Source organism: Poecilia reticulata, linkage group LG10, assembly GCF_000633615.1.
Source record: "Poecilia reticulata strain Guanapo linkage group LG10, Guppy_female_1.0+MT, whole genome shotgun sequence".
Taxonomy (NCBI): Eukaryota; Metazoa; Chordata; class Actinopteri; order Cyprinodontiformes; family Poeciliidae; genus Poecilia; species Poecilia reticulata.
This window is the reverse complement of record NC_024340.1, coordinates 23,214,803-23,229,805: the sequence shown is the minus strand read 5'-3', so window position 1 is coordinate 23,229,805 and position 15,003 is coordinate 23,214,803. Positions and strand designations below refer to the sequence as shown.

Here is a 15,003-nt window from a genome sequence, read left to right as displayed (position 1 = left end):
CTGCTCCAGCTGAAGCATTAAAATGAGTCTGTCAGGTAATACAGACACAGCAGTGCTTCAAAACTATCAGATTTCTTATTTTTCCCAGTGATTTGGTCTAAAGTGGCAGATCATATCAAATTATAAACCTTTCTATTGTTTTTCTCAATTCAGAGGTTTTCCAAAGTATTCACTCCTTGTTACCGTGAGCCCTTTTTATTGTAGCTACAMATTTTTAATATGCCATGTGGTGAAATAATATCCCATGTTTTGAATTTCTGACAGCAAATGTTTCAGTCCCACATCTGGAACTAATAGGACATAGATGCAAAACATACAAAGATATGGCATCATACGGTAAGTCTAGTACTATGTACATGTAATTTACAATTGTTGATAACAATAGTTATTTTCTTTCCAGGATGAAAACTCTCCTGGCCTGAAAACTTCACTTTGGAAGCAAATGGCCGAGTTGCACAGATGCTGATTAGAATCATTATTATTATCTTAATCCGATAAGGTTTTCCTCTCTTGGCAGTGAATTGCTGTGGCTGTATGGTAGAGAATCATCGCAGACAGACAGGATATGTGTGGGAGTCAGCAGCAGAGACAATAGATCAGACAACAATCAGCTGCTGACCAGTAGAATAATGGAGAACAACACACAACAACTCTGCAACGACGGCAGAATCATTTCAATCATTCGATTTAAAGTTTATTGCTAGAAGCATATGATCTGATCGATTGCTTGTTAACAAAGCAGTTTCTGAGCAGGACAATGCGAGTGTCCAGAGATATTTGACACACATTCTGTAGGAATATTCATTTAAATGGTTTCCATGTACGACTGGAAAAATGCATAAAATGGCAGAAATTCCTGTAGCCAAAAAGTCCAGTGGTTTCAAACCATCTTAAAATCTCTGCCACTTTCACAACCAGATGAATCTGTTTCGGAGACAAACTCTCCTCGAATATGATGGTTTTAAGAATGTATTGCTTAAACGTCACTTATTCGGCAGAATCATTTCTGTTCCGCAGCCACTATCTGTGCTTTTTCCCAGCATTCATCCTCTTCAGAGCYTGTATCCAAGCAGGGAGATTTGAACGACGGGCTGGCAGCACTTGGTCTATTTCTACCTGAGCCGCCTCAAAGTCCGGCTCGAATAACGAGTCCTCATCCGCTTCCAAATCCTCCTCTTCATCCTCCTCTTCCACCGTATCGTCCATGATSTCCGGCGAGTCTATGGCGATCACGTGCTCGGAAAAATGAACCCGGCGGTTCTCCTCGACCCGTCTCTGCRTCACAGAATTGTGAAAAAACAAYAACAAAAATCAATGTCAAATTTACAAAAATGTGTCAGACATGYTATGGTCGAAAACAGAGCTTTGTAATTTTCTGAAATGTCTCTAATTATCACTTTTAGTTAAAGTGAGTTTATTGTTTTGCTTTTTCTGTATTTTCTAGAATCAAGAACAATATATTCTGCGTGCAATCCATATTGAATTTGACATGTATGCATGAAAAAATGCACTCAAATTGTGATTTAATCAGTTTTTTAGCTGCTAATTGATACTTAAGTGTACCTTACGCTTTAAAACATTACACCACAAGGAGGCGCTGTTATCCACAATCTCTCACCCGTTTCGTCATAGTCTCCATTGCGGATTCGGCTTCATGGGACGTGTTGTTTCTGAGCACACTCCGGGGAGGCGGAGCAGACGGACTCAGTGATGTTGGAGRYAGAGAGACAGRAAGAGGCCTTTGCTGTTGTGAAGATGAGATGTTTCTCTGCTGTGACTCCACTGACTCTTCCATCATTTGGATGCTGGTGGAGGATGGTGAAGATATGGGCTCTGGATCATCATAAGACAGGGGAAAGTTGGTGAACAGAAACCACAGCAAGTGCCATTATTGATGAAGGCTAGAGGAGGAAATATTTTTATTACAGCGTAGATGAAGCATGAAAACTGGCAGCAATACAGACCAAGAATTAAAGGGTRTTAACAGACTACCTTACTTGAAGGGCTATATMAATAAAAATTCAACACAAAATGAGACGTTAGCATATGATCAGAATATTTAGGAGGTATTATATGAAATTTAAATGGGACGTCTATGTATAATATCTTCGGTCAGTTGCTGCCTTTAGGATTCTCTACAGTCGATCATCTCGGCATCCTTCATTACATCTGTGCAGCCTCTCTCTGATTTTCCTCTTCCTCAGAACCTGGCAGGAAAACTCCCTGTCCAATACGTCCAACRATCCTCCAGTCTAATAGTTTTAAATAATTGACTCCAAGCTAAGCACCTTATCTTCTGTTTTTAGCCAAATTACAATCACAAGTACTGATAAAACTGATATTTTTTATATTAGTTAAAATATTGTTCCGAATATTTTAAATGGTCTGCCTTTCTCATTCTTCCAGTTAACCTGGTCCCTTATGTACAGCCATGAGTTGTCTTCTTCTTTTTCACAGAGGTTAACTATGCTTGAGCCTGTTTTCTAATTGATGYAACATTATGGTATCTGATTGCTAACCCAGCAGATGGATCAATGCCGTCTTTTCTGGYGTTTTTATTTTATTTTTAAGTCATTACAGATGTGACTTCAAATGTAGCTGAGTACAATCCAGGTTCAGGTTTTGTAAGCAACTTAAAAAGGTTCAAAGTACGGACAAATCATACATAATTACAGTAACGTGAGTAAATGTTAGCAGGTGCTTTACATCTCAGAGGCTCCCTGTGAGTACCTTACAAGTATGCAGTAAGAACACCTCATAATATCATTGTATTCCTCCAAGTACTCTTTTACATACCCTGTAGGTTTCCTGTATGTCCCTTGTTGGCAMCCATAAGAATRCTGTTGATACACAATATGTATCTTAATAGGTAGGATTCTTTTTCTTAYATGATTAAACCTAGTTTGGATTYAATGGTGTGCCTTCTTCCTGACAAATAAAGTCCAGGTAGTTAAAGTTAATACCTTCCCCCTGCCTCTGATTTGTTGTTTTTTACTGGGAGTAGCGTATTTCTGAAGATAGCAGGGAGGAKGCAGAGGAACAGGATTTTTTTCATATTATCTGTTTCATATTCTATTTTCACAACAGTGACAGTTTTAACAAATATGTAAGAAAAAACATATATTTTAAGAAAGTTATATACTGCAGCTTCAAACAGTGTGTAAGTATCTCAAAAGTAACTTTCAAATACCGATTAAGTCCCTTGCAGGTATCCAATAAGCATCRCATATACCATGTAAGTTAAGGACCGAAATTCTGCATGTATCTATACAAAATGTGTTACAACCCCCTGAACCATATTCAGTATTATGTTTACTGAATAATAAAACATGGATTGTGTGTTTTCATGTTGTTTCTGCATACCTTCATCTGTCTTTCCTCCATCACTCATTTTCTCAGTGTGAAATCTCTCGTCAGCCGGCTGATGTTGCCTCTTTCTGCTCATCTGGATTCTGTTTCTTGCTATTGAATGGTAAGGATTACCTGATGGCTGAAACCGAGAAGAAATTATACTTTTAATGCTGGAAGTATGGAAAAACAAAATTTTTTTTTTACATGTTGTGCTTTCAGAAAGAAATGAACATCTGACCTCTGCAAACGCMGACAACCTGAGCTGGAGTTTGGACAGCATTTCCGATCGGCTTTGTCCGTCTTCCATTGGCTCCGACTGGTCAGCCTGCTGCTTTAATGCTGAAGTGTCCATGTTTACAGGTGGAAAAACAGGSGCTGACTGTGGCATGCTGAAGACTGGACCAGGTGAGTACTCTGTACTCCTGAAGCTCCACTGGTTGTTCCTGATTCCAACCTGATTCAAAGTTCCCAGTGACTGATTGAGACTGTGAGGTTGTGACTGAAWATGGGGTTGGCTTGATGTCTCCTCTGATGGTCTCTCAGTTACTGAGGATGTGGAGAGGTTTGGGTTTAAAAACTTAGCCCACACCTGACCCTGGGTGATCTCGTCCAGAAGGCTGAATGACCCCAGGCCGAAGTCAAAGTCACTRCTACGCCTGGTGGAAGAGAAAGTTTAAGCTCAGTTTGGCTACAMGGAAGCAAAACATTAAAATCGTATAATCCAGAACATTTCAAACCATTAGTGTGTAGTTCGTTGTCCTGATTAAAGTATATATAAATTATATTAGATATCAGATTTATTTTGTCTCAGAACAAATGCAAAAGTATGAAATCAAATCCAGCAAAGATTATGCAAAACGAAAGGCAGAGCAAATATTTGTTAGAGCTGCATTTTTWAAAAATCACTCAGAAGTATTTACAGCACTTCTTTCCTTTATGAAACGATAAGAAAACATAAAAAACAAATATATGGACAAATTGTGCCATAGATTCAGCCAATCAAAACCCTCTTTAAAATTTATTTACCTTTTTTTGTGTGTGGGTTTTTTTTTGTTTTTTTTTACATTTTTCATTTATTTTAGTACTGATAATGTGTTTTTGAAAATGTATTATCACAGTATGTATATTTAATTTTTAGATTTACCTCAAAGTTGATGCTTTGAGCATTTTTTCAGCTTTTTTTCTGTTTTATGTAAACCATGGTGTTAGTTTTAAATACCTTTGCAACACAAGTCATGCATGGGATAAATGAGGAGAAATATTGCATGTATGATGTTTTTGTTTTAAACCTTCATGCAATGTTTTAAACGTTTTGTATTGTTTTAATCTAAATAAAAATTATAGTTGATTGTCACTGAAAAAGATATGGTTTTTTTAACATTGAATTTCAGTTCCATTTTTCCACATTTTGTTCTGCTGTAATTCAGTGTGTATTTATTTTTGATGATAAAATCAAAAATATAATTTTATTTCCCTCTTCCTTATCAGCCACTGCTTCCTTGAATAGTCTGTTTTAGAAGAATCACAACGCACATCGTCAGAAAGCGTGTTTGGAGAAATCTGTTGACAGGTCTTGTCAGTGACAGGAGTGTTCTTGGCACATTAGATGTGAAAATGTCAGGTAAAGTAGTCACMAGGCTTTTACTGGAAAGATCCCAAATGCCTTTCATAACTCTGATGAGGTTCTAAGGGACAAATGCAAATAAATAARATCCAACTCTTGATACTTTTAGGATATCAGACATAATTTGGACATTATTAAGAGTGAGTCTGTTTGGTGATTACCTGATGTTGCTCGCAGTAGTGTTGTCTTCTGTTTGTGCAGGATGTAATTTGCTGGAATCAGTGCAGTCCAAAGGAGAGAAGGTTGCATYTGGATCATTATTTGGTTTGTTGCCTGGTGTATCTGGCATTATTACCTGGTTAGAGATGGAAATGTGATTAAAAATAAAAACAATAATATTTTATTTACAATAATCTCTAGCAGAATATTAATAATAAAAGAACACCGCTCACTTGCGTTTCTTGTCCAGGAAGTCCGTCTTCTTTTCCCTTTTTCCCAGCATTCCCATGTCTGTCCTTAAATTTCTCCTTGAGCTTCTGCGTCCATCTTCTCGTTTTATTCTCAGTTGATCGTTTTCTCCTCATGTTTGTTGCTACTTGGCTGTTTGAAAAGACCTGCACGTCGTTGTTTTGTTGCAAGCTGCCGAATCCTCCGTTTCCAACATGGGATCCTGTATTTCCCCCACCAGCCAAGCCGGCGTCTGTGCTGTTCACGGACCACACTGGGACGTGGTTCTGGTTTTCCATCATGTTCAAAACAGCRCCGGTATTAGCAGGGACGTCTTCTCTCATCGGGGTGCTGCCAATGCTCTCCCTCTCTGTATCCGTCCTCTTAAAGAAAGTGAGTTTAACCTCCTTTTGAGGTTTAGCAGGAAACAGCGGCCTTGTACTKGTTGGGGAGAACCCAGGCCCTGGAGCCTGYCCCAGCTCCCACCTCTTGCCCGAGTCTCCATTGGGGCTGACTTTCTGYGAAGGKAAGAGAGTTGGACTCCTGCTCCCTTCCAAAGCAGAACTTGCTTGGTGTTTTTCATCCCTCGGGAAGCCAGAAGTACTGTTCKGGGCTGAGATTGGGAACTCCTTTGAAGGGTTCCCRTTAAAACCAAGCACATTCACAGGACTGCTGGGAACTCCCTGGAGGCTGGCAGCTCCTCTCTCACCATTTTGCCCCAGAGCCGGAGGTGCAGACGAGGATACAGGTGTTTGAAAAAGCGTCTGGCCCTCTCTTCCTGACTGAAGCTGCAGTCTCTGCAGCATAGACTGCAACACGGCATGGGTGTCTGATGAATGAGGTGACTGAGACATCTAGGAACAAATCGTCGGTGTGTCAGATCCTGGTTTCACTGAAACACATGTGAACAATGCAGCACATCCAGCGAAAGAGGGATAGCTTCTACTCACTGCTGCGTTTYGTTGAGGCTGGATACCAAGACAGAAAAATGTACCTGCGCTGTGATCATTTCTCTCCTTTAATCCAGCTTTGGCTGAAAAGACTCCGGCGAGGGTCGGCTTGCTCTTGCCAAGTTTTCTGATCTCTTTTCATYGTGCGAACAGTTCCTCACCACGAAATCAAACCGAGGCCCACGTTTTACCACTTATCTTCCTGCTGCCTCTTCTCAGATACGCCTGTCGCTTTACATCCACTCATTCAACAGTCCTCRAATTGTACAACAAAAGTCCTTCTCTCWAGAAAAAAACAAGCTCTTTACATAGCTCCTCGTGCTTCTTGTAAAAGTGTCTCTCTTTCTCTAAATGTCCACAGCCTGTTCTAGTAATACCTCTTCTGCAGCAGCTGCTTATATCACCTCTGATGGGAGGAGAGTCAGTTCACGGCAGCGTTCCTCACATCTTACGCACTGAAGAAGACAAACAAGACAAACCAGAGAGGTGAGATAATTCCACTTTGACAGTGACTCTCCCTCTGTGTGTCACTCTGCTTGAGTTTTACGTCGCCCTTCCTTCCTATTTCTTGSTGAGTACAGCACATGAACACACACCCTCTTTCTTCCCACAGTGACCCTCCATTGGTAATTATAGGGTGGTTGTTTTTTTTTTTTAGAGTGGTAGCTATTTTTACAGCTAGCTTCTTTAGATCGAGAGAAAACTATGTAATATATTTAGCAACCCATTTTGTGTCAACGGTTCTTCAGGAGTGATTTTAGACCTACAGTGCTTTGTGATAGTATTGATCTCTCTTAATCCTTTCTAGGAAYTGTCACAAACACCAACTTACACATAATAAGTTAGAGTTCTAGACAAAGTTGCTCTATCATGATTGCACAATTGTGAAGTGGAGGGAAAGTGATGCAGAGTTTTACATTTATTTTACTGTATCCAGCTTCCTTTTACATTGGTCCTTTCTAAATAAAAACATCAYTTCTGGATTTTCTMAWTKKTGCAAATTACATGTCAACTCTGTGTACATACATCTGTCGGCATGTTCGTCCATCTGAAGGCAACAATAATCAGAGGAGGCCAAGACCCCCGCGGTAACTCTGAAGGAGCTGCAGRGATTCACAGTTCAACCAAGAGAATCTATTGACAGCAAAAAAGGTATTTATTACGCATCCAGGAACTGGCCTTTATGAAAATGAAGGACAGGCTAGAATTTCAACCTTTTTGATGAGCAGAAAGTCCAATTTGCAACACAGCAGGTATAAGGAAGAAGGTGTTCAGGTGAGATGAAACCAAAAACTAACTTTCTGCCTCACTTGCAAGTACTATTCGGAAGTGAACGCTRCAAGCCACCTTGAACGCATCATACCAAAGATAAAACATAGTGGTGTCAGCATTATGCTGTGAAGAGACTTTTTTAGTAGCATAGCAWAGTGTAGCATAGCAACTTTATTTATAAAGCACTTTAAAACAACCACAGCTGATACAAAGTGCTGTACATTAAAACACAACATAACAATAAAAGAATAAAAACTTACAATTTAAAAACAAACAAACAAACATACAATTTATAACTAGATCCTGCTGGAGCTGAAAGCCAAGTAAAATAGATGGGTTTTAAGACAAGCTTCAAAAGTGAACAGTGAAGGGGCCTCTCTAACCTGCAAAGGCAAGTCATTCCATAACTTAGGACCCATGACAGAGAAAGCCCTGTCCCCTCTGAGCTTCCTCCTGGATCTTGGTACCTCCAAGAGCAGCTGATCTGCTGACCTGAGAGACTGATAGGGTACGTAGGGGTGAAGAAGCTCAGTCGCCTTAAATGATAAAAGCTGGACTTAACCACGGCTCTGATTTGGCTGTCCAATTTAAAATCACTGTCCACCTTAAAACCAAGATAACGGGTTTAAAATAAACCTCGAAAGGTCAAAGGTCAACAGAGGAGGACTCACAGGAGCCACCCGGTCCAAACACAATCACCTCTGTTTTCTTTTCATTAAAGTTTAAAAAGTTCAAGGCCAACCAAGCTTTAATATCACCTAGACATGCCAGGAGATGTTTGATAGAATGGACATCCTTCTGTTTCAGGGCCAAATAAATCTGACAATCATCAGCACAGCAATGAAATGAAATCCCATGTTTCCTGAGGATAGAACCCAGAGGCAGTAAAGAAAGAGAGAAAAGCAGTGGGCCCAGAATTGAGCCTTGTGGGACACCATAAGGCATAGAAGCAGCAGATGATTCAGAGTCACTAATTTTCACTGAAATTGTTCTGTCCTCCAGGTAAGACCTGAACCATTTAAGAACAGTCCCACCAATATACCTACAACGTTGTGTTATCGCGATATTAAAATGTCATGGTCTACTGTATCAAAGGCAGCAGTTAGGTTAAGTAAAATCAGAACAACATGGTTACCAGAATCACATGCAAGAAGGATGTCATTAAAAACTCTTATTAAAGCAGATTCTGTGCTATGAAGAGTTTTAAAACCTGACTGGAAAACCTCCAGAATGCCATTGTCATCTAAAAACTGTTTCAGCTGACAGTACACAATTTTTTCTAAAACCTTAGAAAGAAAAGGCAGCTTCGAAATAGTAGGGTCATAAAAGGATGGTCAGAGTTTATGAAGACAGATGATTCYAACCCTAAACATACAGCCAATGGGATGGCTTAGATAAAAGTATATTTATTAGTTAAAATGGCCTAGTCAAAGTCCAGCGCAAAATCCATTTGAGAATCTGGGCCAAGACGTCTGGGGCACTCTCCCTCCAGTCTGAGTTTGAGTTAGTTTGCGGAGAAGAATGCTGGTTTTACAAACTATTGATTTAGTGTGACTCAAAAAACGTCACACTTTTCAGATTTTTATTTGCCATGTTGTAGACCAAGCATTATTTACCTTTCACTTCACGATAAGCGCAATATTTTTGTTGCTTTGTCATGTAGTACCTCAGTAACGTAAACTGACGTTTGTGGTTGTAGTTTGAGAAACTATAATTAAAATGTGGCAAACCTTTTGTAAAGGACTATAATACCAGTATTATAATGTTATCCTAAAGACTTCTAGTTACATGTGATGTCATAATTAAAGTCTAATCCATCACAATGAGCACCAGATGAAAATGATMAAATCAGCATTAGAGTTGATAGTGTTTACATGAAAGTGTTGTTGTTTCTCTGGTAGTCTCCTGAGAATAGGAATCTAGTCAAACAGCTAGTGAGGTTCAATGCAGCACAAACATCTGGGCAATTCTACAGAAATCCAGACTTATTAAAGGCAAAATAAAAAGTKAAATAAGGRTAGAGGTTTTATGAGTCAAGATAAAGGCATACTTTTATTAAAATCACCATAGTACTTTAAAAGTGACCACATTTAAAACATACTTTTAATGAACCTCATTTCAGTTACAATTTTATTTTTCTTTCTTACACCAGGAAAAGGGAAAAGAAAGCAGCTTACTCGAGAATTCTGCTTTATTATTTTGCATTGCATGTAAGCAAAACAATGTGAGAGAAATAAACATCTGCAGGAGGCAGTGAGCAGATTACAAATCAATGATATGCCCTTTGACRTATTGTACTATTTACCAGCCAACTGTTGAATTGTAAAATATTTTAACATAAAACTGTTTTATCTGACAGAGCTAAACTATCTGTTTTAGTGAAATATGAGCGTACACTATATTGCCAAGTTTTGTCAAAGTTTGTTAAATGCTCGTGAATTTAGGTAAGATGTGCAAAAGCGGGGTGAAATCTAAGATATGCAAAGCTGTGGGCCTGAGRGAGCAAGGTTGGGACACATTTAAAGCTGAAAGTTTCTGCTAGCAACATCAGTGTAATGAAACTAACTGCATTTAAAAAAAGGGGCAACATCTGTTAGGTTTGAAMGTTTTCAGGTGTCACACAAGACTAACTAGGACCATACCATGTGATTATAAATTACATCAGAGACACAGTGATGGGTAGAGCAAAAATGAGACATATGCAGAAAAGCATTCATTTATGTTTTGACAAATATCTTAAATAAAACTTTGGTGACTAGTTGAAACCGATTTTTCTGTCTGAATTCATCTTCATAAAAATGCTATTCAGATTGGGTTAGAATGCCCCCTTTCATGACTGTTTAAAAACTGTAATATTTCATTGTATCCACACACTTATATCAAAAATGTACTTTATTTAAAAGGCTGGAAGAAGTGAACGAGCCGAAAGAGTCGATTCCGAGCAAAACCCACAGAAAAGTGAATGCGCATGCGCTTGATTCCTTCTTTTCTGATAGGTCTACAGTGAGGAAGTGGGTTATGGCGGCGTAAACAATGCAATGGTCGGTTATTCAATGAAGCAGTCATCGCAAATAGGCTTTTACAAACACGACCACAGCTATAATAAGTATGTTTTCCATTGGAGTATTTATTTTGTGGGCGGACGCTATTAAAACCCAACAAACTGGCTCTACAGCTGTTTGGTAGCTTTGGAAAACTTTTAGGAAGGTTTGCTCATCTTAACTGATATCTTTGTAAAAATGCAATGTGTCGTAACGGGAGGAAACGTGAAAGGTACTGACTATTTCCTGCTGTTCCGTCGTTCTCTAGCTTGATCATACGCAATATACGCTAGTAATGACTTAATTACTGATTGTGTGTGTGTGTGTGTGTGTGTGTGTGTGTGTGTGTTTGTGTGCATGGTACCGACCAGTGCTGGGCAAAGCCATCCACTCTCTGTCCAGGATCGGAGACGAGCTGTATGTGGAGCCTCAGGAAGACGGGGTGAGCTGCACTGCTGCTGCTGTCAGACACAGCGACACTTCCTTCAGCCATGCATGCAGTTTGGTTTCTTCCTGTTAGTGCAAACCTTGCGTCAGTGAACAGTGTTGAGTTTGTTGTATTTCTCTCTCTCTCTCTGTGTGTGTGTGTGTGTCTCTCTCACTTGTAGCTAGCCCTGCGGTCTGTGAACTCCTCTCGATCGGCATATGCTTGCTTCCTGTTCGCACCGCTCTTCTTCAGCAGGTGCAGGTTTTATTCTCCTGTCTTTCGGATTAGACCAGTGAGCATCACATTTATGCAGAGACTATAACTGCATCGTTCCGCGTTTCTGTGCAGGTATTCCATTCCCACCGGGCTCAACTTCCGCTGCAAGATGGCAATAAAGGTGTGAGAGCATAAATGCACAATTTAAAATCTGAAATTTGCCCCTTTGTCAGTGGTTTTATAACTTTGCGGAATGTACAACCATAAAGTCCATCAGAAACTGTTTCATCATCATCTGCAGTTTTCCCYACATCAGACATAACGAATAAGTTCCTACAAGAGTTTCCTTATGTACAATGTACAATTTCATGTTGTTTTATCAGATGTACATTTATTTTAAAAGACTTGTTCRGATGTCCTAGTATCAAGGTATACARCATGCCAAATGTTTTAAAGCAGTTTTATTAGTTTACCTCATGACAAAACAAACTACTTTAAATAATAATACTCACCATAAAATATTGTATAAAGAGTCRCACATTAGGCATGTWTACTCTACTTTCTAGTATTTTAGAGTCTTCTTGCACACTTTAAAGCAAGATTCTCATACTTTAACAACATCAYGTCATTTATATCAAATGCAAATTGCAATTTGTTCTTCTTTTACATTGAAGTTGTTCCTCTTGCAAATTCTCTCRTCTTCTAAATGTTGTGATGTTGTTTTGAGGACGTTTATTCACAGAAGATCTCGTAGCATAGATGTATCCCTCAAGGTGCTTAACAATGAAAACAAACTGGTCTTGCAGTAAATTCATCCCAAAATTCAAAGAACTCATAATTGTATGGACAGGTTTAAAAAAAAGTTATTTCAAACCTTTAAAAATGTAACATTCTGACATTTCTGGGGTTAAAGTTTTCCTTAAAATTCATGGCATAACTGGAGTTTTCTGCAGCTGTTTCAAGTCTCGAATAAGGCAGAAATTTCTCCTTTCCCCACCTGCTGCTGAGCGCTGCTGGCCAGCTGGCTGAAAGGAAGCTACTATGCTTATCATTAGTGTTGTTTGGAAATGGCCYKYTTATTGAAGAAACTTTTCAAATGTTTTTATTTATTTACTGGCAAGCAAAGAGTGACAGCAAAAATAGTTAAAAATTCTGCCTAATCTACATTTGAAAAGTACAACAAAATTTAGAGTGTATTTACGTTGGATACATTTTTTGAGTTAACCATAAATTGATATAATGTTATTCTTGGAGAAATTGGAGTAGTAATTGTTTCTCTCTCTTTTTTTTTTAAATAAAACAAATTAGATGTCAATGTTATACATTTTTGTTACAGATTTCTGTGCTACTATAAAACAGCAGTATTTTCATAAATAGGTTTCTGATGTGAGAATTACCAACCCATGCATAGATTGACGTCATCTCTTCACAATATCTGATTGCTAATTTTTATGACTGATCCCAGTTGAATAATTCTCAGTAAGAAGGAAATGGATGCGTCTGAACGTTTTCTTGCGTTGCTCATCTCTACATGCTGTTTTGTGTGCCACGTTGGTACCGGGAGGTTGTGGTTATCAGTGTGAAACCTCTGAGCTTCCTGCCCCAGATAGTTGCAGAAAACCTCTCCTAGTAAAACCGTTCATTTCACACACACACGCGTGTACGTAACATTATAGTAAGCCTGTAACATGCCAAAAGTGTTTTATTACCATGACTTAAAACAAGTATGAGATGGTTTCACTGCAGATAAAGTTACAGAAATTCCTGCATCTGTTATAGAGCTGTTGCTTTACTTTTTGTTTTGTTTTTTACTTTGCCAGAGCGTGCAGTCCGTCTTCAAATCTCTCGCAACTTTAGAGAAAACGGTGGAAAAATGTCACATCGGTCTCGATGAGCAGAAAGATCGCCTCACTTTCACGCTGCACTGCAAACATGGTAACACCACCCTGCTTCCCTTTCAGATTTACAGTGCTGTACACTGAGGGCTTCACAGGGGACATGTGTCATTCATTTTGAMGTATTCAGTACTAATTGCAGCACTGCACATTCATTACATTGCATTCCCTCGTGTGTTGTTTTGAGTTTTAAAGGTTTGTGTGTTTTGATGTTCTCTCCAGGCCTCCTGAAGACACATAACCTGTCTTACCAGGACAGCGAAAGCTTGGAAGCAGTGTTTGATAAAAACAGTTGTGCCAATGTGTTCAGAGCCCAACCCAGGTTTTCAAATATTCACTCTCATTTTGTTTTGCTTTCATTATGCCACTGTTAAATTTAAGCCCAATCTGCATTTTTGGTTTTCCTTTGTTCTCAGAGTGCTGGTGGACACGGTTGTGCACTTCCCTTCATCTCTGGAAGAAGTGACCGTGACAGTGAGTGACGAACGGATGTGGGTCAGAAATCATGTGGAGGATGAAGCAGGTGCAAAAAAAAAWKWWRRKTTTTTTCCYCTCTCCAGTCAGCAAATAACATGACAATTACGTCAGCTGATTAGTTCAGTTATTTTCACAGCAAACTACAAAGTGAACACTCCCTTTCAGTGCCTCATTTCCCCCTCTTGAGAAGGCGTGTTTCTCATTCGAGTCAGTCTGAAGGAACTAAAAGTTTAGAACATTTAACAAAAGATGCTTTATGTTGCCTTAAATGWYRCMAAAAMSTTWAATGAAATGGATTCAAACCCAAAGATGCTCTTGCACATTAGTTACATAAAACAGAAGYAGAAGTTAGGTCTTCATTTCATGTCTTTTCTGTTTTGTTTCTCCCTCTCAGAGCGCTCGAAGGCTATGCTAACTGAGCTGTGCCTCGCTGCAGATGAGTTCGACCACTTTGCCGTGAAAGCTCACCACAGCATCACTTTTTGTCTAAAGGAATTTCGGGTGTGACAGATAAAAGAGAAACAGTGATCGCTTTGACAAAATGACTGGATTCCTTTTAGTCCAGAGTCTGAGATAAATCTTTATCTTCTCCCCTCCAGGGTTTGCTGTTGTTTGCGGAGTCCACTGGCCTCCCCGTGTCTATGTACTTTGATGAGCCAGGCAGGTGAGCGTGCTTATTTTCAGAGTGTTCACATATTGAGATAATTGTTCCACTTTTGGCCACTGATGTGCGTATTTTGTGTGTGTTTTGTGTCAGCCCTGTGGTGCTTTCAGTAACAGACAGCGTTCTGGAGGGGAATTTTGTGCTGGCGACGCTTTCGGATGATCATGATCTTCAAAAGAGCAACAGAGGGTAAAAAACCCCAAAAAAACAAGCAAACAGACATTATTGGTTATTATTCTGTAGAGAACGCCTATAAAAGCCTTGAAACACCAGTCAGCTGTCAGTAAAATACAAAAAATAAAAAAAAACGCTGAACAAATGAAAATCGGATCAATGCTTTAACTTCCAGTCAATGTTTCCTGTCTGACTCATTTCAAAGACAGGCAGGAAATCCTGAGTATTTACTCCTTCATGCCACCTRGTGGATAATGTTAGTGTGATTCATATCAGCTGGAAGTCACTGTGCTTGAGACTTTTTTTTTTTTTTTTTCTTGCGGCTGCTAGTTCTTTAGCGATAATCCACAACACTGACAGCTGTAGAGTTATTTTGTTTGGATCTGTCTTATATAATTGTGGGCTGCTGTGGTCAGTAGTTCAGTATGTCCCAGAATTAGAGCTCTCCATCTTTCTCAAGATGTCAGCAATGATGCGAGGTCAGCATTGGTTGCTGCCCCACCACTTGAGTCGGTTCATACGACC

At 39.3% G+C, this 15,003-nt stretch overlaps 2 protein-coding genes across 2 annotated transcripts in view; one reads left to right on the top strand and one right to left on the bottom strand.

Annotated features, from left to right (window-relative positions):
- Positions 1–6: 6 nt before the first annotated feature.
- Positions 7–11,083, bottom strand: LOC103471373 (uncharacterized). Its single transcript, XM_008420324.1, has 8 exons — positions 10,994–11,083; positions 6,357–6,767; positions 5,368–6,216; positions 5,137–5,270; positions 3,590–4,007; positions 3,364–3,490; positions 1,619–1,833; positions 7–1,275 (listed from the first exon to the last, which is right to left on the bottom strand). Exons 2-8 carry the CDS (start codon positions 6,369–6,371, stop codon positions 1,021–1,023), a joined length of 2,013 nt encoding a protein of 670 aa, XP_008418546.1. The 5' UTR covers positions 6,372–6,767; positions 10,994–11,083; the 3' UTR covers positions 7–1,020.
- The window catches only part of rad9a (RAD9 checkpoint clamp component A), a 6,816-nt gene continuing 2,393 nt past the window's right edge, over positions 10,581–15,003 (top strand). The window contains exons 1-10 of the mRNA XM_008420323.2: positions 10,581–10,857; positions 10,997–11,067; positions 11,234–11,307; positions 11,401–11,449; positions 13,089–13,203; positions 13,386–13,485; positions 13,580–13,686; positions 14,035–14,141; positions 14,240–14,304; positions 14,398–14,493. Coding sequence (XP_008418545.1) covers positions 10,824–10,857; positions 10,997–11,067; positions 11,234–11,307; positions 11,401–11,449; positions 13,089–13,203; positions 13,386–13,485; positions 13,580–13,686; positions 14,035–14,141; positions 14,240–14,304; positions 14,398–14,493 — 818 coding nt within the window. The 5' untranslated portion in view covers positions 10,581–10,823. The remainder of the gene's footprint in view (positions 10,858–10,996; positions 11,068–11,233; positions 11,308–11,400; positions 11,450–13,088; positions 13,204–13,385; positions 13,486–13,579; positions 13,687–14,034; positions 14,142–14,239; positions 14,305–14,397; positions 14,494–15,003) is intronic.